This window comes from Phyllopteryx taeniolatus, chromosome 16 (assembly GCF_024500385.1).
Source record: "Phyllopteryx taeniolatus isolate TA_2022b chromosome 16, UOR_Ptae_1.2, whole genome shotgun sequence".
In the NCBI taxonomy this organism is placed as follows: domain Eukaryota; kingdom Metazoa; phylum Chordata; class Actinopteri; order Syngnathiformes; family Syngnathidae; genus Phyllopteryx; species Phyllopteryx taeniolatus.
The window spans coordinates 3,995,728-4,020,801 of NC_084517.1; the positions used below are offsets into that span (position 1 = coordinate 3,995,728).

General features: G+C 41.8%; 1 protein-coding gene across 1 annotated transcript in view; it reads left to right on the forward strand.

Moving 5' to 3' along the window:
* Positions 1 to 371: 371 nt before the first annotated feature.
* ppp1caa (protein phosphatase 1, catalytic subunit, alpha isozyme a) overlaps positions 372 to 25,074 on the forward strand; it is a 31,869-nt gene continuing 7,166 nt past the window's right edge. The window contains exons 1-8 of the mRNA XM_061748660.1: positions 372 to 579; positions 836 to 935; positions 7,286 to 7,417; positions 10,384 to 10,614; positions 10,713 to 10,817; positions 12,126 to 12,349; positions 13,421 to 13,555; positions 13,664 to 15,493. Coding sequence (XP_061604644.1) covers positions 881 to 935; positions 7,286 to 7,417; positions 10,384 to 10,614; positions 10,713 to 10,817; positions 12,126 to 12,349; positions 13,421 to 13,555; positions 13,664 to 13,780 — 999 coding nt within the window. The 5' untranslated portion in view covers positions 372 to 579; positions 836 to 880 and the 3' untranslated portion in view covers positions 13,781 to 15,493. The remainder of the gene's footprint in view (positions 580 to 835; positions 936 to 7,285; positions 7,418 to 10,383; positions 10,615 to 10,712; positions 10,818 to 12,125; positions 12,350 to 13,420; positions 13,556 to 13,663; positions 15,494 to 25,074) is intronic.

Below are 25,074 nucleotides of genomic sequence, written 5' to 3' on the forward strand. Positions count from 1 at the left end.
ATACATAAAAATTACTGATGTGCCATCAAAATAAAAAGAACAAAAAGTCCTCATCGGATGACGTCACAACGTCTCATTCCTTACAACGCTTATGTCACCATCACGTGGGGCTTTTTGCGTCACTTCCACGTAACCCTACGTCACGAGTGTCAACTTTGATGTGAAAAGCAAACTTGATGCTTGTACAATTCGGTGTGTTCACACGAGATGGCGCCCTTCGAGTTCCACATTGACACCGTTTAGGTCCTCGAGGGGGCGGGGTGAGCACCTCAGACTGACAGGCGCTGCCACCAATAATATTCAAGCTTCTGACCAATCACATTTTGAGAAGAGTGTGACGTGTGAGAGTTTGATTCCGGCCCTCTCCGATGCAAGACAAGCGACCGGAGGAGACACTCCGAGTTCGAGAGGCGGCTACCACCACGGCCTGCTTCTAAAGTTCCCGGAGGAAGAGGCAAGGGGGAACCGGCCGAGGCGAGCTCAGGGGATTTTTTTTTTTTTTTTTTTTTTTTTTGAATTTTTAAAAATGTTTTAACATTTTGTTTCCAAATACGCTGGGAGGACTGTTACTCGAATAAGGTAGGACAATGTCAACCGCTTTGTTTGGATATGTGACAAGCTGTGCTACGTGCTAACTAGTTAGCTCAGAGCGAATGGAATGAAGCTATTATGAGTAATATGAGACACGCCTTATCTTAACGGTGTGTAATATTATTATTCGGGACTGTTAGGATTAACGGATAACTATAATGTAGTTGATGACTGATACTGTTTTTCTGTGCGGTGTTTTAAAAAAAAATTTTTTTGGGGGGGGGTGGTGTACATGGAACTGAAGGTGCCAAACGGGAATCGCGGAGCGCTGCGTGAGAATCTACAGAAAATGGCGGAGCCAGACAAATTAAACATCGACTCGATCATTCAGCGTCTTTTGGAAGGTGAGACGACAAGTAACGACGACGATTTGTGTTTTACGCGAATAAGATGTCTGTTTTATGCACTGAGTGTGGAGTTGAGTGAGTGTCAGAGCCCAGTGATTAACACACAAAACGCCATCGCCGCACACTTTGCAAGCATATTTCCTGCACTGAATCATATCATATTTGATCATGATGCTGTTAAAGGAGATATTCGGTAGAAGTCATGTGTTTCGTGTATGTACACGATGGTAGTCGACCACTTGATTGTGTAACAGAGAGACAAGGACAAGCTTGTGGACACTAACGTAAGCGTAAATGTCCTCAAGTGTGGAGTTCATCCGAAGAACACACAGACATAATTGTCAAAAATTGTCAATATTTTATTTACAGTCACGGAAACAATTACTAGACTACTCTTGATTCTTCAATTTCTTGTGCTTTTTAATGCCTGGTACCACTAAAAGTATATTATTCATTCCACAATACCTATTTGACACGCTTAAGCTTAATATTATTCACAGTAATTTTGGTTATTACCAATAAAACCATGGAAAATGGCTATATATCAGCTCGTATTTTTGTTGTCATCATTATATTTGCCCCAACAAATGTACCTTTTTCTGTACGAGGTATTAAAAATGAAAAAAAAAATTAAAGAATAAAGAAGGGTGGTCTAACAATTTTTTCCCCCCATGAATGTATAGTGTTTCCCCTACATAGGCTTTACTTGGGCAGCCCACTGAAGAAGATACAACTAAAATAAATCGAAAATACAGAAAACGCAATAATGGCAAAGCAGGCATTTTATTTTCTTTATTTATTTTTTTTGCAGTGTCCCGAGACAAATACAACAACAGCTACTTAGGAAGCACGAATAAAACCTGGAATTGGGTTACCGTGTCAGCCAGCATCTGGTGCTTATAAATGCAAAACTATATTACTAGATACATATTTATAACATCAGTAATGTTATTTGCATTTGTTTGGGCTATTTTACAGAGTTTATAATTTTTTTTTGAATAGGTCTCCAAATTAGATGATCTTTGTTTTAATCAATTTAGCTAACGTGCTATGCTTTTTTTGTTTTAATTAAAAAAGCAAAATTTGTATGAAGAAGCAGAGAGAATATCTCATACGTTCTCCCCCTTCTAATAGGAAATATATATATATATATATATTTATATATATTCAGAAACATTTCCATTTAAACGTTGTCAACTTTGTCAATAGCTAACTGTAAATGATAGTGTTGCGTATGTGCAATAAAGAAGCATGGTTCATTAACCTTTGTTTGACTAGATTATTTTGAATGTGCCAATCAAACACCACGGTGCCACCCTGCACCGCCCTGCCAACCACCGCAAGAAAATTCTCAACCTAGGAGAGCTACTGCTGTACGGTGCTGCCTTGACTTACAAGTTTAATTGGTTCTTTGACCACACTCGTAACATAAAACACGTTTTGAAATCATTCCCCATTGAAATGAATGCAAATGCCATTAATCTGCTCCGGACCCCCAAAAACACCAACAAAAAAAAATTGTCACATGTTTTTTAGTTAGTACAAATAGCACTTGATGGGATTGTGCTTTTTAAAAAACATACAGTAAAAACATAATTCAACATATTAAGAATTATACATTTCTGCATCATTATTTCATGCTTTAATTAAATGGGCCTCCCGGTGTGAGCATTTTGGCCACAAGGGGTTCGTATAATGCATAGCTATAATTTACTCACATTTAATGATGTAACACGTAGAAGATTGTCACATCTAAACCGTAGTAATATTAATACATTTTTGCAGAAGATAACAAATTTACTCCTGCAAGTAGTACGTTGATTGTCTTTGTGTTGCTCCACCCTTTGTGTTCTCGTATCCATTGCTTAAAGAGTTTTAACCACCACTACGTCGATGCTAGTTTTTTTAGCCCGTCCATGGAGTTTTGCCTTGTGTGTTAGCATGACACTAGCAGACTTTCGTCGACAAATGTGGTTTGACTAAATACTAGACTTTACACCGATTTTATCGGGTTGATCGGTATCGGCCGATATTTAGCATTTTATGCTGATCGGCTTTGCTCTTTCATGATTGCATAAATAGAGGAACAAATATACATCATTTATTGTAAATATAATGTTTTGAGGAATTAAGTACACATGTATATATGGTAAATTAACTTGTCATTTAAATGGACCAATTCCTCCATCTTGTTATCGTTTTTTTTTTTTAAACTCAGTGATTGGTGACCGGCCCCAAAAATCCTGATCGTGTAAAGGCGACTAAACACATAACTTGTATTTTGCTTTGTTTTATGTTTAGTTTTATAATAAACTTCAACTGGGAGTGGCAATAAACAGCTTGAGGCCTCTTTTGAAACATTTTTCACTTTCTGCCAAACTGCGGCTTGTTGTGAAGGTCACTCGAATGGCAGTCACCGTTTAGTTCGACGGCTTTTATCTTGAAACATTTGTAAGTCAGGTCACTCGTAAGTTGAGGCACTACGTTATGAATTTTGGATCGCAGATAATTGAACAAAATGCTGCGGAGGTCGTAGCGTACAGCTGCCGTTTTCTTCTATTGATTTGTTAAAGTGACCAATAGCGTCTCTGCTATCTGCCACGTGGAGCACTCCTTTTTCTTGGTTGCTTCAAGAAGTAGTTAATTATTGAAATAATTTTTGATAATACATTGAATATGCCCGTACTAATTGAATGCACATTATAATTACCATTTGAAAATGAGATAACACATTTGAAAGTGAAAAAATGTGCTAGTTTCCTCATCTACAGCAGTAAAAAAAAATCTGTATTAAAAATATTTGCATATTGACAAATGGCCAAAATGTGCGTTTTAAATAAAGGTGACTTGGATTATTCGCCAAAAAAACAAAACAAAAAAAACCAGCAAGCACAGCAGTCATATTAGCTGCTGTTGACTTTGACTGCGGACCAGCTGCTGTGTGTGTGTTTGCGTGCATGCGTTCAAACAAGGCAGATAGTGGCAGTATTTATGTGCTCTTACATAACCCTGCTGACCTCCGGTGTGTCTTTGTTTTTTTTTGCGGACCATAACAAGCAATCACTTGTTTCTATTGTGTTGTGTAAAAGTGTAACCACACTCACATATGTGCGCATATAAATGATAAATGAATGATCGCTTGTGCCGCACAATGTGTCCACTTTCTCCCGGGTATGTCAACAACCAGCCAATTAAATGTGTTGGGTTAACCACCAACTCAGTCAATTGGATTACTGTCACACTCAAATAACTCAACTCACTGCGGGACTCAGTTTGTGTCCAAGATTTCAACTGTGTGTGTGGGACTTTAAAAATAATATATATCTAAATATTTTTTTAGGGGTGGGAATTTAACACATGAATCGCAATTAATAAATTGCAAACAAATTAATTAGTCAAAAAATACGCATTTTCATCGCATTTCATGATTTTGTATTGTAACATGTCACCTTTGTGAATGCACGATTTTCTGGTGCACCGATTACACTGACGCACACGTCAGTGCTTGGCTACCAAAATGGAGGAATTGGATGAAACAGTTGCCGGGACTGATGGGAGACGAATTTCATAAAAAAAAAAAAAAAAAAAAAGTACTGGATTGAAGCATTGATCGACATGGTTTTGTGCAAACTGTGGAAAAAGGGAGTTTCACTTCAAGCACTTCAACCCTCCAATGTTGGCTAACTTTTCAACTAGCCATTCAAACCATTCAAGGGCAATATTGTTCTAAAAAAAGAAATTGGCCAGGAATATTTGGAGCTTTTCTACTGTTTTGTATTGAAATGTAAGTAAATGCACATTTTTTTCTAGCGTTAACAGTATTCCTGTCCGATTCAATTATTGGATTCAGTCGTCCACTAAAATCTATTTAAATTAAACCATGGTTCTTTTTAGGACAAATATTGTTACACGATTAGGTTCTCTTTTAAATCAACCTCCACCCCTAGTTTTTTGTGTGAAAGTGAGCCTGTTCATGTATTTTTACATTATTTTCTTTTTGGTATACATTTTTTACATTTTATTTTTGGTCTTGAGTACGCAATTTGTGTGGCACTGTTATTTTTGTGAGCGTGTGATTTTTTTTTTTTTCATATTTTTTGTGATATTTCTGTGTGAGACATTTTTGTATTGATTATTGTGTGTGTGCCAGTGATTTTCATGTGTGTGACTGTCATTGTTATGCACGTATGTGATATTTGTGTATGTGTTTTTGTGTGGGAGTGTGATTTCTGAGTGTGTTTGACACTGAATTTTGTGGAGGTGAGCATGATTTTCAGATATTTGTCTGTTAGTCATCGTTGTGTGTGATTTTCATTGTTTGACACTGATTTTGTTTGAGTGTTTGCTTTTTTATGTTTTGTGTGTTTGTGTTTCGCTGTCATTTTTTTGTATGTGAGTGTGATTATTTCATTCATTTACTTATTTATTTTCTCTCCCCTGAGCGTCTGCTCGGTGTTTGTGTGTGATTTATCTTTGTGTATGCGAGTATGATTTTTGTGTCTGTGTGGCTGCCATTTTTGTGTGATTGTGTGTGACTGATGTGTGCTCGTGGGATTTGTCTTTTTAAAAATTATTATTATTATTTTTATTTATTGTGGATTTTTTTGGGTGCTGACTATCACTGATTTTCATGTGACTTATCATTTTGTGTGTGTGTGTGTGTGTGTGTGTGTCAAACCAATGTAACACAACACATTAAGGTCTCATTTTACCAATGCAGACATCCAGACGGAATGTGGGTGTTTTATGGTCCAAGTCTTTGTTTAGTTTCACATTCAGCAGTGTGTGTCTGTCTGTCCCACTGATAAGCCCACCGTTTCCTGCTAGAGACACGGCTAACTCTGGAGTTAGTTGTGTTGCGGCAGTGCTGTAGTATTTAGGCCTTCTTTCACTATTAAGGGTAGCTGCTCTACTGTAGTCTGACCTCCATTGACGAGGCGCATTCATAGCAGCATCACAGTGCCTTCTGACCTTTTTATTATAGTGACAATATTTGGATTCCAACAGCATACTTGATAATTAATATCATATTTACACAGTTTAGCAGTCACTTCTCAAAAGACAGAAAGTAGAATGGAACTCTGTCCATCATAATACAACACAGCAGGTGTGCAGGACAAGTGTGGTGTGGATGTGGGAGGAGTGAGATGTCACACGGTGCATCATGGCGGCCCCCTGTTCTGCTATTAAGCAGTGTGTGTGTGTGTGTGCGTGTGTGTGTGTGTGTGTGTGGGGGCGTGTGATTGAGCCCATCATTCTTACACAGACCTCAAAAACTAAATTCATTTTCTTTTTTCCTCATCCGAAAAAAAGCTGGCCTTGGCGGAGGTCTGTACTCTTTCTCTTCATTTATTGTTCTGTGCAGCTCTAATGTACCATTTTTGGGCCCATAAATGGTCTGTGGCGCTGTAGTGTTACCACATTTGTACCTGCAGTGTTCCCTATTTTGACCATCTTTAACGGTCTTATTTTAGACTATACAAAAGGGTGCACCTGTATTATAATGTGCTATATTTACATCATATTTAATGGTCTGCGCCCATATATACTTTATTTGCACATTTCATGGTATGAACAATTGTAATGTACCACATTTGGACCATATTTCATGGTCCGTGCACCTACAACAGTACAGTGAACCTGCGCTATCGGTGGGGGAGAGGGCCTGAGCCCTGCCCCGAATAGCGAAAATTGGAAGTAATTGATGCCCACCCCCAAAAAGGTTTTGTAATTTCCTGTAGCTGTCACCAGATGGCGGCAAAGCACTAGTTTGTCGAAATGAACCCCTTCAACATAGTTCCTTGGCACCAAAATGATGAATATGCGGGGGTTCACTGTACCATATCATATTGAATGGTCTGAGCACCTGTATTGTAACGTATTTTCACAGTCATATTTAATAGTCTATGCGCCTGTAATGTACCATATTTACATCACATTTTATGCACCAAATTAACATTTTAAACTCTGTGGCCACAGTAATAGACCATGTATCTCTGCACTTAGATTGTATTCTATTTAGGTCCTATTTAATGTACCATATTAACATTGTATTTGATGGTGTTTGTGCAAGTAATATACCATTTTGGATCATATTTAATGTACGAAATATACATCACATTTAGTGGTCTGCAGATATCTGATGTAACATATTAAAACCTGTATTTATTAAACCGTATATGTTCTATTGACTGTGCTTGTGAATGTGTTTTCGAGTTTCAGAGTACCAATACGTATTTTATTTTGACTTCATTTGGCAGCGTTTCCTGTGTGGGAGGTGTTGACTTCCAGTCTCGCCTTGTGTGCGTTGTTGACGTGTTCATCTCGATCTTCATCTTGTATTGCAGTCAAGGGCTCCCGGCCCGGTAAGAACGTGCAGCTGACCGAGAGCGAGATCCGCGGCCTGTGCCTGAAATCTCGTGAGATCTTCCTGAGCCAGCCCATCCTTCTCGAGCTGGAGGCCCCCCTCAAAATCTGTGGTGAGCCCAGCGCGATCACACACCAGGGTATTTCCTGGGTCAAATTAAGGCAGACATGGTACCATTCATGATCATTCGCACAGATGCTTATGCTTGCCTCAAACAAACACTTTTTGTATTTTATTGTTCCTTAAAGTGTTCATATATTTTACTTTATTCTTATTTTATTGAGACGTAGGGTTCTGTGTGAAATTAGCTCTGTTTAGTTTGAAAAGAAAGACTATTAGGGTCTGAAATATCCGGTATTGCATGGCTAAATGCGTAAAATTGAGGTATTTGGCGATTACAGTAAATACAGTTTACAGTAAATAAAACATTTTTTCTGAGCGGTCAGCAGCCCTCAAAACAAAGATTGAACAGTTTATTTCTCGTAATTCGATGAAAAGAGTGTGGATTGATACCAGAAATGAGGAGGGCGTGGCAGACAGATGTAAACAGAAAGGCGATCGCTGATTGGTGCAGAGCTGTCAACTGTTAGGGAACGGCTGTATTTTATTATGAAAATCTATGATCGCGGACACGTTCCAGCCGTAACACTGAGTAAAAATTTCTTAAATTAATGCGATAAAATAAACACTATATTGTAAAACCAAGCAAACTAAACTGCGTCTCCACATTGAACTGTTGCCCAACCTCCCTGCTTTCCGGTGACTGCTTGGTGCACACTATTTTATGATGACCCCTGGCGACTGAATCATTGTGTCCATGGCACTGAATATGCTACACTTAAAAGTATTGGGGAGGACGGGAAAGTCATGCTAATTCTTAGGCTATCATGACATGACATCGGCAAACACCAAAATAAGTGATTTGGTGATACAGTGTACTTGACACCTCGGTCTGGCTGGAACCGCGTTTTCGCAAAGACAACAAAATAACAGTCAAATTATTCATTCATTCATTTTCCGTACCACTTATCCTCACCAGGATCACAGGCGTGCTGGAGCCTATCCCAGCTATCTTTGGGCGAGAGGCGGGGTACACCCTGAACCGGTCGCCAGCCAGTCACAGGGCACATATAAACAAACAACCATTCGCACTCATATTCACATCTACGGGCAATTTAGAGTCTTCAATTAACCTACCATGCATGTTTGTGGGATGTGAGAGGAAACCGGAGTAACAGGCAAATTAATTACTGTAATTTCTCGTGTATAATGCACACCCATGTATAATACGCACCCCCAAAGTTGACCTCAAAATTCTGGAAAACCCACATGTATAATGCATTTTTACAATGCAAGATTTCGCCTGAACCGGAAATGTATTAGTACATCACTGCACACGTCACTTGAGAACGGGGGCAAGGTTAAAAGATGAGAATAAAAATATTACTATTATTAATAAATATTTGTAATATAAGATAACCTTGATTAGTCCCACAATGGGGAAATTTGCATTGTTTTAGTAGTAACAGTGGAAGGAGGAAAAATAAATATAGATAGCAATAACATGAAAGAGAAGACAAGAAGTAGATTGCACAAAATAGAAACCTTTTTTCATACATTTAGCACTTTAGCACGTTTAAATTCAAAAAGTTGACTTCACCGATGAAGCAACATAGTGAAGCATTGCAGAAGAATATATATCCAAAATGTGTGTGTGTGTGTGTGTATATATATATATATATACACACACACATATATATATATATATATATATATATATATATATATATATATATATATATATATATATATATATATATATATATATATATACACACACACACACACAGTGTGTGTGTATAATATGCATGCATGGATTTCTACTTTCCCACAAGGCAAAAATTCTCTCGATAGATCATATGTTCAATCAGTTAAAATATGCTTCCATATATGGAGCAAAGTGTTTTCACAATTTAGAGTAGAAAAGCATACAACCACAGTGATTTAGTACTTGGAGGAACTTTTATTCAAAATACCACCCAAAACAGCATTTTGAAAATAAATATTTAGAAAATATTTTTGCTGTCCCAAAACATTTTTTTTGAGTATTTCAGACCCTGACTATTAACCCGTTTGAAAATCCACAAGATCGTCTGACACTGGGAGTAGGAAAGAAACTGTCAACTGTCTTTCTATAAGTGTTACAGAAAATGGATAGCTGTTCCCCATATAATAATTTGAGTTAAAAAAGTAAAATAGTGCAACGCTACTCAGAGAACAGTTTTTATGATTTCAGAGCTTTTAGGATGAGACCATCTCTAAATCTAATATGTAGGAGGAACAAACTATGCACGCGGAAAGCTGTTTGAGCATTTATTTATCCTACTAGAGCGCAGAATTCTCCATGTATTAGTACGCTCTTTGTCCTCACTAACAAGACAATTCAGCACGCGAGTAGAATGACTAGGGTGCACTAATTGAAGAACTGCATTTTACCAGTGAGGCAAAACTGCACTCGTCCATAACTGTGTCGCACTACTAGTAGTGTAGCACTAGATGTTAACAAGTAGAATTTTTGTCACTAGTTGTACTACTAGCATGCACTTGTCCACTAGTGCACAGTTTTGCCTAATTCGTACCATGTAGTTCTACTAGCGCACCCTAGTCATGGTACTAATGCGAAGAAATGTAATACAGTGGTTTGGAAAAAAAACATCTAGTAAATACATTGTCATTCTACTAGTGCTCTGAATTCTCTTACTAGTGAGGACAAAAAGCGTACCAGTATATGGACAATTCTGTGCTCTGTTAGGATATTATACTGTATAAATAGTAACAGTAGTAGTTGTTGTTGTTGTAGTAATAGTGTGCTCTCTTTCTACTAATGTGCATAAATGTCGTACAATAGTGGAAGGCAGTAGTGGAAAAAAACTAATAAGACTGTTGTGCGAATGCTCTGAGTTGTCTTACTAGTGAGTACAGGACACTTGTAGGATATTGAAGAAATGCTCCAAAGGCTTGCCATACACACGCGCACCTCGGGCGCACTTTAACCGCTCCCTGGGGCCTTCCCCGCAGGCGATGTCCACGGCCAGTACTATGACCTCCTGCGGCTGTTTGAGTACGGCGGCTTCCCCCCGGAGAGCAACTACCTGTTCCTGGGTGACTACGTGGACCGAGGCAAGCAGTCCCTGGAGACCATCTGTCTGCTGCTGGTCTACAAGATCAAGTACCCGGAAAACTTCTTCCTGCTGCGCGGCAACCACGAGTGCGCCTCTATCAACCGAATCTACGGCTTCTACGATGAATGTGAGGCGCGCGGGCTACAAATGAATAGGATAACTTGTTCATGTGTGTGTGTGTGTGTGTGTGTTTTTTTTTTTTAAATGTGTTGTTGTTTATTTCAGGCAAGCGAAGGTATAACATCAAACTGTGGAAGACCTTCACAGACTGCTTCAACTGTTTACCAGTAGCTGCTATTGTAGACGAGAAGATCTTCTGCTGTCACGGAGGTAGCAACATCATACAATGGAGCTTAAGCAGGGGTCCACACATACTACGAATTGCACCAAATTTGATCATTTTCTATCAAAGTCAACAAAGGCCCGATTATCGGTTGTCTTTAAAAGATTATCCGGCGGAGATTTTTTTTCCTCTTCCTGCAACCGCAAGACCATCAAATTTTATACACTGATGGTCTCCATCATTAATGTAGCATAATCGGACATATACAGTGGCTTACTATACTTGCAAGCTGTTTGACATTTATTCGATAGCCTACTAGTGTGCTGAATTTTCCACGTTCTAGTATGCTTTTTGTCCTCACTAGTAAGAATTTTCAGAGCACTAGATTAATGACTAGGGCACACTAGTAGAAGAACTACATGTTACTAGTGAAGCCAAACTTTGCACTCGTTGACAACTGCGTGCCACTAGTACTACTTCACTATTACCGGTAGTACCAGTAGTGCATCGACTCATCAGAGCCAGCTCACCTATTAGGCAATACAGGCAAATTCTAAACACGGTGTGGCCTCATGGGGGCGCAAAAAAGGAAACAAAATTAGCTTCAATATAGTTGGATGGATGGATGGATAGTTACCTCTATATTTAATTTAGTCATCACTATTCATGCTTAATGGAAAAACTAACAGATTCAAATGTAAACCAATGTCCAATTAATATTACTACAAGCGATACCAAATAAGGTTTTTCATTTTATGTAATATTTTATTTAAAAATTAATTTTACATTTTAAATTGGGTGCCTTTATTAGAAATTTAAACCAATGTTAAAAACATTGTTATTCAGGTTCTTTTATAAGTCTATGCTGAGGTAAGGGGGCGCCACATTGGTTAGGGCCAGCTCTGGAACCAGTGCAAAATGTTGCCTCACTAGTAAGTTGTTCTACTATTGAGGACAAAGAGCGTACTAGTGCATGGACAAATCAGGATACTAGTTGGATATTAAAACAACTTTCTATTTTGGTCAGGGTTTTTTCCTGCATATCATATTTGGAGGTGGCCAACTCTGCCGTCTTCTATTTCTTCTACTACTACTACTGCACTATTTTCTGGCAATCTGGATGCCCTGTGGCACCATACTGCCTCTCACAGGCCAGTCTTGGTACTACAATCTACATGGTTATGTATATCACACACCACAAGAGCAGTAAGAACACACTTGGCCATTTTTTCCTTCTCGTGTGGGCACCCTCACATTTAAAAATTGTTTAAAATGCAAAAAATAGGTATGTGTGTACCCCAGATTGGATCGTGTACCAAATCAAACAGGGCCATTGACTGACATGACCTCGACAGGCCTCTCACCCGACCTCCAGTCCATGGAGCAGATCCGCCGAGTCATGCGGCCAACGGACGTGCCCGACCAGGGTCTGCTGTGCGACCTACTGTGGGCCGACCCCGACAAGGACGTGCTGGGCTGGGGCGAGAATGACCGCGGCGTCTCCTTCACGTTCGGCGCCGACGTGGTGGCCAAGTTTCTACACAAGCACGACATGGACCTCATATGCAGGGCGCATCAGGTTAGCTGGGGAGTGGGACTTCGGGAGCCTGCTGACATGCAGTACAGATATTGCACATATTCTAGCTCTACTTCTTTAATGATCTATGCACAAGCAAGGTACCTTATTTCAAGATCTGTGCACGTTGTAATGTACTTTAGACACACCGACCATTAAATAAAGTATATTAGAGGTGGACAGACCATTCATTATAAATTGAATGGTCTGTCCACCTCTAATGCACGGTATTTTGACCATATTTAATAGTCTGCACTAAATGTATCTTATTTAATGGTCTGTGCACCTCAAGTATCCATACTGATCTAATTGTACCTTATTTAAAAGCCGTGTACAAATTATATAACTTATCGTCTGCAACTTTAATTTACCACTTTGAATGGTCTGCATGTCTAATTTTACCTTATTTAATGGTCTGTGCACCTCTAATGTTCCATATTTACCTAAAATTACCTTATTTAATGGTCGGTGCACAACTTGTATTGCACCAACCACATTTAATAGTCTGTGCACCTCTAGGTTTACTTTATTCAATCTTTTATGCACCGATAAATTTCTGGTGTTTTATTGGTTTGTGCCCTTCTTACTACTTCTTACCTTATATTTAAGCGCATCTAAAGTTACCTTATTTAATAGTCTGCATCTCTTAGGGTATGTTCACATTGCAGGTCAATTCAGATTTTTTTTAATTTATTTATTTTTGCCCAATGTGACATCTGATTTTCTCATGTCAATGTGAACAGTACAAGGAGGAAGAAGCAGAAAACAGTCGGTGGCGAAAATAAGTTGCTTTACAACTGATAAATATAAGAAAATGTTGGCTCCGGTTGCAAAACATCCTTGCAAGCACCACAAATGCATCATGACGAGACCTACAAAAGTGGCCATATTTACTTCCATCAGCATGGAGGCTCGTATAAGCGCGCATGCGTAATGTGAACGACTACATAAAAAGATTTACCAAAAAATCCGAATTGGCCTCACGTTCCATATTTACCTAAATTCACCTTATTTAATGTTCATTCTGTGCCATTATGTCCATAGTTCATGGTCCATGATATTTAACATATCCAGGTGGTAGAAGACGGTTACGAATTCTTTGCCAAGAGGCAGCTGGTCACTCTCTTCTCCGCCCCAAACTACTGTGGAGAGTTTGACAATGCCGGCGCCATGATGAGCGTAGACGAGACGCTGATGTGCTCCTTCCAGGTCTGTGTTTCGCGTGTGTCATCTTTAACGACAGGTGTCAGGTTGACACTTGGCACATGAGGAAACTATCAAAAGTACTTCAATCACCTTTCTGTTTTTATGTCTCAGATCCTGAAGCCGGCAGATAAGAAGTTGTATCCTTACGGTGGGGGTGCTGGGATGGGATCAGGAAGGCCCGTCACCCCACCACGAAATTCCGCCAAGGCCACTAAGGCTAAAAAATAACACCTGCTACTGTCTTCTCTCCCTCCTCTTCTCCCTCCACCACAAGTCAACCCGATGCTCTTTTATTTTCTCTTTCCTACCTCCCAAATGTCTTTTTTTTCCCTTTAGACATTTCACTTGTGTTTTTCCGGTCTGTGACACATGAATTTTTGTTCTCTTTTTTTTTTTTCTTTTCGTTTTCTCGACAAATAAGCTGTGTCCATTTTTAAGGTATAATCACTGCATTTTCGAAGCCGTCTTTCAAGATGGTAGCTTTTGCTGGTTAGTGTGTGTGGGGGGCCTTACATAGTGCACGCTGGCTGGGTGGATGCACAGGCGGTAACCATTCAAAAAGGAGAGATTTAAGATGTGAAATACTTTTTAATTTTGTAAATATTTAAGCAACGTCCTTTTTTAAAGAATAATACAAAAAATAAGCATGGAAGGACGTGTTTCCACCTCACCCCTTCAAAGAAGAGGAGGATGCATCACGGTGCCAATACCAAATACAACCTTGTGAACATGGCACTTATACTGATGCTAATTGAGGTGTGGTGGGTGGGATTATCTTGAAGGGTCTCTGCGGTTCCGAACACTGGTCCAGAACACGGCAATGTAGTCTGTTAAAGACGTAAGAAAGCAGTCAGAAATAGGACCGGTGATGTTAAACTGCCACGGCGCTCGATTGGCGTTTTAGGTCGCGTTCACACTTTAGGTTCGGTTACTCTGGTGCGATTGGTCTGCGAGTGTGCGGTTCATTGGGTCCAGTGTGAATCATGGTGCACGTAAAAGAACCAAGTCTGCTTCGGTTCAGTTCAGTGTGAACATGACACTGCATTAAAATTACCATGAGAGAAATCACAAATTTATAACAGTAAAGATCTACATATGCATCCGTTCATGGGTGTCTTTGTTTTTTGTTTTGTTTTTGTTTTTTTAAATGCATTTTAGTATTGTTTAGTAAAGCTTCAGCTTGGAAAAATTAGCAAAAATCTAAAAATCATGAATGCATGCAAGGGAACAGAGGATTTTTGTTATCAAACCGTAACGTCTTGTCACAGACAAAAAAAATCTCAAAACTAGGTCTAGTCAAGTTGAGACTATAAATTTTAGATTGATAAAAATGCCAGTGTGAATGTTCACAATGAAGTACTATCCAAGTAGCCTTTGGAATCCCTCCTGCCAGCCTGTCCCTGATCATTGCGAGAGGAAAAAAGCGTCTGTCTCCCTTATCCCTGACAGAATAAGGAAGCCCCGTTTATCAGCGTGTGAGGTTTTTATAACCTTGTTTTTTTCAGAAACACCCTTTTTCTAAAAATAATCCTTTGTTTACGCTGTCCTGATACGACCTGAGTGTGAAAGTACTTTTCACTTTCACTTCTCAGCGTGTCCTGATTTTGACCTGTGTGGGAAGCACCTGTTTCCCCCTCAGAGTGGCGGTATCTTTCACTTTCAGCGTTATCCTGACTTGACCTCTTATTTGCTCACCCAAATAGGCTTCTTAGTAAATACATTCAACTACAAACACATTTCATATGTTTTGAACTCAACCAATACATTTCATCACACCATGTTAATTTCTAAGCAATCTGCAATACATGTGTATATGTTAAATGTCAAAATAATTGTATATACGTTCATGTGAATACAATTCTCTCATGCATTCAACAGGTACGCCCTTTCCTTCTTAGTACATCTTGTGCTGCGATGCCTGAGAGAGACACTCTTACACAGGTTACAGTTTTTGCATAACAGCTGTTCCAAAGCATTGTATAATAATAATAATACAAAAGTAAATAATGTATAACAGCCTTACTAGGCTTGATGTACTATTTATCAATGATTTTCAAAAGAACATCTGAGTTATAACAGATGACCGCAGGCGCTCGTCGGGTGGCACTGGGCTCGGGGGCCTCAGGCCTACATACCCGGTCCGAACGATGGTCAGCAGTAGTGGTAGTGGCAAAACCCCGCTCCTTTTGTGGTTGTGTCACGGGGCTAACCGCTATACAGGAACCGCCCTTCATATGGAAGGTGAAACGGTGGCTCCCGTTAGCTAGGCGCCAAGCCATGCGAAGCAATGGATGGACTCGACCCAGGTGATGGCCGTCCTCGGTTAGAATCGCGAGGGGTACCGAAGGTACACCCAGAACAGAATGTGTCATAATACCCGTAGTCGCCAGATCAGCAAAGGTCAGCCACAGCCAGTCGTCAGTGAGGAAGCCTTGTTCACGCGCCGCCTCTTTTAGGTAGAGTCCATCAGGTACAAGCCATAGCTCCTTCTTTGAACTAACCGGTGAAGGGAAGCAGCAGTGTCCCAGGAAGGAACCACCCATGACCCACGCGGATCGAAGGGAGGTAGTCCCACAAAGGACACACCGCGGGGTAATTACATTCTGTAAACCTACACATAGTCAACACAAATCATCAACTGAAGGGGATCCTAGGCATCAGCCTGGTCCCTTACAAAAGTCACCTGACCCGGAGGTCGGTAAATAGCCTTGTCACCCCTATCAAGCGAGCAGCAGAGTTTTGAGGTGGGAGGGTAAAGAAGGCAGAATATGTGAAGAACCATGCAATTAAAATTAACTGGTCAATCAAGCGCATCCAAAGAAGAAGGGAAATGATACCCCAAATGGTTCCCCATACTATTAATTTAGCCAATCACCAAATCCATACCCTCTTACTTTTATTCTTTTGAAGACTAATGACTACGTTCATCACGTATAAGGCCATGGCTATTGCAAGTACGCCCTCCAACACCACCGCTCCGTAAATTATCTCAAAGGCTTTCATTGAAGTTACGTCTAACTTCAACGTCTAACGTCTATCCAGCCTACTAACAAAAATGTCTCTACAATACCTTTGGGTGTTTTATCAGCAATCATTATTCGGCCATGCATATACACAACGAACATGCCGAGTCCTAAAGTATAAGTGCAATACACAAATCTCAAAACCAAAACTTTAACTATAGCTATGGCACAAATGATGACCCGAGTCACCTGGTGAAAATGCCATCGGCCGGTACAGCAGTAGATTATCCATATTGCTAAAATCATCCAATATTGAAGTTCATTACTCAAATTTTGCATTGCGCCTGGTCTATCATAAGTATCATTGTTAGATAAAGAACACGCCATGGCTCGACGTTTACCCTTCCACCACGAAGTTGGAACTGAGGGGGACAGCGCTGCGCACCAGCCTTTATACTCGCACAGGCCCCGGCCCCTCCTTGGTTTCCTCATCCTTGGCCGTCAGACACTTACGCTTTGGCTCCGCCCTTTTCTTGCGCAGCTGCATGTAGACCTTGTCAGCGGCGTTTCCTCTTGGAGGCGTCCCCATCATTTTGTACTGCCAAGGCATGGGTTGTCCTTGTAGTCCTCTCTTGATGAGTGCTACAGCTATTGCAGCTGCAAGCACTATCATAAGTCCCAACAAGAGCCACCATCCTATTTCCTTGGCAAGGTCAAGTAGCCAAGAACCTATATCCAGGCTTTCTTTCACAATCTCTACCGCAGTTGTGACTAGGGCTACGCCGACTTCTTTGATATTTTCCCCCAGAACCTTCCCTACTCTTTCATACCATTTGCACTCATGTAGACTGTCGCCATGGCCGCATGATAGACAATGTTCATAGGGTTCCTGGCATTTCCCTGGGCCATATATTCTATTAAAGCCTACCCATTCGAATCCTATTACTTCTTTCCCTTCACATAAACTCTTCCGGAACGCATGTCCCTCAAGAATCTGTATTTCAGGGTCAGGTTTGTATGGCGTTACCCTGGTTAATCGTCTCTTGTAGACCGTAATCTTTTTCCCATCGCGTGCAATATTGTCTGTTTACAGCCTCATGTCGTATCCACTGATTTTGACTATTCTTAATCCATACCGCTCCCTCTACACTAGCGTAATCTTTATCTAGATATTTGTTTTTACAGTAATCCTCAAACCTCTGTACACTATCACACGGTTGTCTCGCTAGTTGTATTGTACAATTAGTTTTTTGTTCATTACAAGTCATTTTCCATGGTCTGGGGTTGGCATAAAGATCAACTCCCCCACCACTTAATCTTGAATAATCAGGCCAAAGGTCTTGTTCTTTAGAGTACACTGTTGCCAAATACTGGTACTTAACCCAAAAACGTTTGGATGTCTTCAAGCATGGAATCACGAACTGTTGTAACTCCTTCTGGTTAAAACCCAACCAAGTCTTAGTTTTGTCTCTCGTGTGGTATTCTTTCCATGCTTGCAAAATTCCTTTGACCATGTCGTTCTTTTTCAGGCCTGTACAGTTGTAAATCCACTTGGTAGAAAGTGCTCCTATACCTTCTTCCAAAGGACATTGAGGTGAGGTGCCCCTCATCCATTCTTTTCCATGGAGTTGCTCAACTATTTTCAAAACCACACATTGATCCAGTTTGTGGAAATGACCTTCGGGCACGGTGAGCAAATCCGTTGGGGTAGGAAGTCGTTGATAATACCAACGTGTTCCTCGCGTTACTAACTTATACGATGACCCCTGCTTCTCAGAAATCCATCTGGATGACCGTACTGGTCTTATCCATGTCAAGGATTTGTTTAGCCAGGGTTCGTAGTCCACTTCGGGTCCTAGGTATGGTAGGGTACCCACGGGCTGGTAAAACAGGCTCGTAATCCCAGGTGCAACATATTTATTCTGTACATCTATTCCCCTATAGGTCAATATATGGAACTGGCCGCGGTTGTTACATTTTCTACCAGTATTCCATAGACGGGTGTAGAGAAGGGGTTTCTTTTGTCAACTTCTGCTGACACTCTTTAAATTTATCTTCCGTAGAGCGTCGCTTCCGTGGAGGCTTTTTTATTACTCTAATTTCCAAACTATTTCTATAAGGCGGCGTTGTTACCGTCGTTGGTTCAATGGTTGAGGATTCTTGACTGTCATTGTTTTTATAAGGTGTCGGGGTTACCTTCGTTGGTTCAGTGGTTGAGGATTCTTGACTGTCATTGCTCATGGATGGTTGGTTTGCACAGGTGAAAGTTAAACAGCTCCAGCATGGTTCCCATCTCGGGCGCATAGTGGTGCAAGTATGATTCAGGGGCCTCGCTATGGAAATGAAATCCTTGTCAGCTGGCTTGGGTATCCAATATCCTCCTGATTCATCAGGCAGGCCTGCACAGTGTTCGTTGGTATACCACATTGGTTCAGCGTGACCTATTTGGAGCCAATTTTTCTTAACCTCTCTCGGCTCACTCTGGTTCAAGCACAGCACATCCAACCAAATAGTGGGGTTTCCACTACTCCATTCAGCCCGTTTAACAACATGTGGGGAACACACCTTCTTGGTCCCCGCCGGGTATTCGGTGCATCTCTTCAGCCATGCTTTTATGTTCTTTCCTTCCTTCTGCCTTTCCAAGGGCTCTGAACTATTTTTGGAAGATTTGTTACAACCCAGATTTATTATCCTGTTTCCACTTCTCCATCGTCCTTACTTGACGTACTCTCCAGCATGTTTGATTAGTTATCTTTGTTGTTCCGTGTCGGATAGTAGTCAAGCCCAACGGGTCATTCTGTATGAGTTCAACCCGAGTGTTGAGGGTCGTCATTAACATCAACAGGGCATACATGATGATACAGCCGCACGCTAAGATCCCGATGCGCTTCATCCTCCTCCTATATTTGAGCCAGAACGCCCGTGGTGTGTTATAACGGGGTATTTCATCTTGACTGAATGGGTCCCATTCTAGATCTTGATCGGGTTGTTCATACAGGGTTTCCTCCGATTCCTTTCCTATCGGTATCTCGTACGCATTTTCTTTTTGTTCTATTGCTCGTCCCAAGTTACGATATGTATGAACTGGTTGTCCTACCTCTTGATGTGACAAGGGGTCCTTTAAAGTCCTTGGTTGTGGAGTATCATAATGCGGTTTAGGAGTATCGTAACGCGAGTTAGGAGTATCATAATGCGGGTTAGGAGTATCGTAATGCGGGGTGTTAGTTGTCCGAAGGTTTTACTGCTGTCTTGGCTGGAAACACCAGGTGAGGTGCCACGAGACTCATCTGTAGTGTAGCTACTTTCTCTTGATACTCTATCTTCTTGGTGGCTCCGTCCAACAACGTTCGATAGGTATACAATCCGTTTCCTCCTACTTCTCGCTCGTGCGGAGCGTTGGGTAAGGTGGTTATTGGCTAAAATATTACCTATTATCACTTCCCAGGATGTTCCAATCCCCGAGGTGTACAGGGGATCCAAATGCATCTTAGACGCTACTGGTATTGATTGTGCCATTCATTTTGTGTTGAGTAGATTCTGAAGTCCCAAATCTAGTCTTTCTTTGCTTATCTCCATCCTTGTAGGGTGAGTCAAAATGGGAGGTAGCCGGCTTAATGGTGTCTCTGCTTTGGTTACTTGCCATCCCTCGGCTCGACCGGCTAACACCAATGTTCCATCCTGGACCCTACTCCAGCAGTGGTCGCAGTATAGTAGCGTTGTTCCATTCCACCAACATTCATAGTTTCTCTGTTCTTCATTTCCCTGGGGGTTCCAATCCCATTGGGCATGAAATCTTAATCTGGGCAAATATCTCACTCTGCAACTCGCGCATATGTAAGCGTCAAGTACCTTTGCTGGCCCTAAGTCCTCCAAGGTCGGGGAACCGGCGGTCCAATCCTGGCTAGCTCCGTGTCTTCTGTTTGCCTGTGATTCGGTTTTTCCGCAGGAGACACAGCCTTGATTCACATGGTGCCAACACAAACTCTCCATCCCCTTGCACAGATATCCTCTTGGCATTCTCCAAATGTTTAAATGCTCTTCCGGCCATTACTCCACTCGTAGTCCTCCGTGTGACCACAACACCTTTTATCATGGCCAACTTGACAAAAGGCGGAACTACTTCTTCCATTTCAGTACTCATATCTTGTTTCTATTTCGGCTTCTAGCTGGATCGACTGGTATTGGTTTAAGCTGCTCTACCCCTTGGATCCCTCTCTCCTTGAGGCGCACTGTGTTTCTGTCCAACACTTCTTCTACGATGTCAGGATTTTCACATTTGGTCTTTACTGCTTGCTCGTCGGATTCGCCATGTGACTTGACCCACACTCGCTGTCCCATTTGTATCGGGCACTCCTCTTTCTGGAGACTTGCCTCCTCTTTTACTCGGCCAATGTCAGGGGCGACAAAGGGGCGTTGGTTCAATTCTTCTGAGGGGGACGGTCTTCCAGTCCTGCTCCTCCCATTCAAGTCCTTGACCAATTCCACCAACTTTCCACTCCATTCTTTTCCATTAGCATTTTTTCCTAGCCAATTTTTAGCCAAACCAATAGTCCTTTCAGCTACACCATTGGCTTGGGGGGTGTAAGGTGGTGAATAAATTCTATTTATACCCCATTTTTGACACCACCTGTCCACCGCAGCTTTTTTGAAATGGGTTCCATTATCAGTTCTTAACTCTTTTGGTATTCCTAGCCACATGCATCCTTCTTCTAGTGTCTTGATCACACTATTAGCATTAGCTTCCCGCACTGCTTTTAATCCAAAATGTCCTGACATCGAATCCACTAGCACGATTAGGTACTTCTCACCTTTCGCGCCATTCACTCCCATGGGGCCTGCTACGTCCATGCAGACAGTGCTTTTGATAGTCAATCCTTCAGCTCGCTGTCCTCGGCGTCCTGCGTTGTATCTATTACACTGCTCGCAGTCCCGCAACACAGCTCGGATTTTCTTATCTGAGATCCAAAGCTCCAGTCTTTCCAGTTCTCTCTTTGTGGGTAAGGTACCTCCATGGCCTAGCGCTTCATGTACGGCCGTAGTAACCTCACGCACAAACTCGTCTGGGACCACTTTTCCTCGAGGGGTCTTGTCCCATCTGTCTGCTCCTACAACAACTAACTTTCTCTCTTGGACGCATCTATCAACTTCATCATTTCCACAATGCTCAGGGTGTAAGTCCATAAGGTCACCAAGCCAGCTCCTTCGTTACTGACGCTCACCATAGCTGAGTCCTCATCGCACTCCACTTTTGCAATCAATCTTGTATCCAAACTCCTTGGTTCTAGTTGTACAGCACTTCTCACTGCTTTCTTCAATTCTTCTATGTTCTCTTGGTCTTTCGCTGACCAATCCCAGCTTTTAGACTTTCCTTCTTCAGGATTTTTCCGCAGACGGACGTATAGGGGTTTTGCATATTTTTGATAAGAGGGGACATGGTCCCGAACATAGTTACATAGTCCGAGTATCCTCTGCAATTCCCTCTCGGACGTTGGGGGTAGGATTTGTTCAATCTTCTGTCGATAAGCGTCCGAAAGTCCCAAGTCTTCTGACACTTGGAACCCCAAGTAGTCTACTTGGAATCTAACAAATTGGCATTTCTTTAGATTGAGTTTCAGTCCTGCTGCTGTCACTCTTTGAATTACAGTTTGTAAGAGGTTCAAATGCTCTTCTTCTGTATCATTCGCGATGAATATATCGTCTATATAAATCGTGACTGGCAGTCCCTCCAAAACGTCCATAACCACTGATTGAAACACATTTGGGGAATTTTTGTATCCCTGGGGTAATCTCTGCCATACGTACGATTTTCCCTTTATGTGTGAATGCCGTCTTTCCTTGCGATGCTTTGGCAATCCTTAAGGAGAAAAATCCATTAGCTAGGTCGATGCATGTCTTATATTTTTTCACTCTCAGCGTTTTCAAAGACGCCTGGGGGTTTATGAGGCTTGCTCGATTAGCCACCGTTCGGCGGTTCAGAGCTTTAAAATTGATAACTGGCCTCCATCCCCCTCCTACCGACTCAGGCTTTTTGACAGCCTGAATGGGGCTGTTTGTTATTGGATTGGGTTCTTCACAAATTATTCCAAGCGCCGATAGTTCTTTCAGTATCATTGCCATTTCAGCCACGGCTCCCGGGTTAAGAGGGTATTGTCTCACCGCCGGGTGCACTCCTCCACTTATGGTGTGCAGGTACTTCGGTCCTAGGTCTCCGCAATCATTTTTAAAATGGGCTACGGAGGCTTCTTCCATTATCTCATTTAACTTCTTTTTCCCTTCTGGCGACAAGTTGCTTTCTTGAATTTGTTGTGTCTTTACTGCTGAAATATCCACTGGTTTATACCACTCGTATTCTGGGGTTATCTTGGTGGGTCCAACCCTCACCGTTGCTAATTTCAACTTCTTCCATTGTTTTAATGCCGTTTGGTGTTTTTTCCTAGGCTTATTCACCCCTTCTAAATCTCGTAGTGTCAATAGGTTGTATGGTCCCATAATCCACACAATTCCCTTCCAAATTCCGACTGGCATTTCTGTAATAGAACCATCAGCTACTTTCACTCTTAGCTGTCCAATTTTCCTCAAGGCTTAACGAGTCATTGACACCTCGGCCCCGGTGTCCACTCAAATAGGGTACTCCTTCCAATTTTGCGTAGAGCTCGTCTCCTATCCGATAGACTCCTTCCAGGGTGACCCGTGCCTCGGTTTTCATCATTTTCTGGGCCCTCCTGAGGCGGCAGCTTTGCGAGCCTCAAGATGGGCCTTCCTTTCTTCTGGTGTCATTTTAAGAAATTCATCTCTCGGTATATATGCTCCAAATTCCTTATTTTTCGCTGTTTGTTGTTGTCCTGCTTGGGAAGTTTGTTTCTGACTTTCAGCTGTTCTTTGGGAAGACTGCGTCGCTCTCTGGGTTGACTGTTGATTATTCCCGCGCGAGCGGTAGTCAGTGGGCGCTGCTTTCCTCTTCTCGCTGTAGAATTTAGTCAGTCGATCCCATTGCTTAATGGAAACTTCGATTTTTTGTGCTGTGCTGTCTGGTGCCATCTTAGTAGCTTCGTTTCCCATTTCTTTTACAATCATTCGCAGCGATTTAACATATCTGCTTGGAGCTATGACTTGACTTGTTTTATGCCACACATTCAATAGCGTGACTCCTTGCTTGAGTTGCTCCCTGGCTCTCATTATATGAGCCTCTTCGTCTTCATCTTCACCGTCCACCCATCTCTCATAGACCTGTTGTGATGTTTCATTGGGTCCAATGGGATTGGCAATAATATTGCAGCCATGTTTTCTTGGCATTTTCTCCTCCAGGAGCGTCTTTGACCATAGGCCACATCTCAATTAAATAATCTTTAGATGTTTCTTTCTGAATTTTTGGCCGGACCAATTCTTTCAAAGCCCAAAATTCTTGCATGTCTCTCTCGGTGTTGCTCAGCTGATACATGGAGTTAGGTCCAACCGTTGTCATTCCTAGCGGTATTCCGTACTGAGAGGGCTGACTTCCAGGGTTGACGGGCCGCCATTGCCCCGGCGTCCATCTCCAAGTCCTCTTCAGCTCTTAATTCAATTTGTGCTCTTTGACACACCGCTTGTTTAAGTTTTCTGAGTAACATATCATACATTACTGTCACGAAGCCTTCTCTGAAATTCTTGGTGAATTCCATATGTCCCACTAACGTATGATACGTGGGAGTTTGCAAAATGTTTGCTGCTTCTCCATAGGTGATTTTTACATTCAAAGTCATGTCTTCATCCATTTTCTCTAGCCAAACAAATGGATATGGATATTCTTTTTGTCCCGCTTCTGGTACGAAAGTCTTCCTCCCATCCTGAGTCTGGACAAATCCCAATTGTGTGTCTCTGGCAAGCCTCTCTGAGGCTTTGTATATGTTATATACCGGTTGTGGGTTTTTCTTCCCTTTATTTGTTGGTCTTGTGACTATCTTAGGAGGTCGGTCCTCAGGGTCCTTAGGCGCCGCGTCTGAAGTCAGTGATTCCAAATCCTCCTCCCTTACCTCGGCCTCAGGTTCGGCCCTGTGAGGTATACACACCCAGTCTTCTTCCTCTCGGTTACCGTCGTTTCCACTTCCTTCTTCGGGTGCCATCGTATGTCCAACTAGTTCTCTTAATTCGCCAGGTGATCTCCTCGGGTTTCCCCTTGGTACAGGTAAAGGTGTCAGTGGAGGCAGTGCTCGATAGGAGTCACTTAGCGATCTGGGAGTGGAGGTATCCGGACTGAAAGTCACTACCCCTCTTCCAGGGCTTTTTCCTCCATTTTTCAGCTCATTTGGTCCTGCTGGTACCTCGTCCTCTATTTCCACTCCAGCGCCTTGTGATCCTGAATCCGGTTCTAATCCCTCCTTCCTCCTCCTAGGTGACGGTATAGGGTAGCTCTCTGTCTGTGGAGCTGGCTGAGGCGGTGTTTTGGGCTTAGCTCCGGGGTTTTGTTGAAGTTGCAGCTGAGTTCGGGATATTTGTAGCATCTGAGTTAACAGCTCCTCTTTTGCCACATTTACCCTTTCTCCTCTCTGTCTTGGTGATATTACCACCACAAATTCAGCTCCT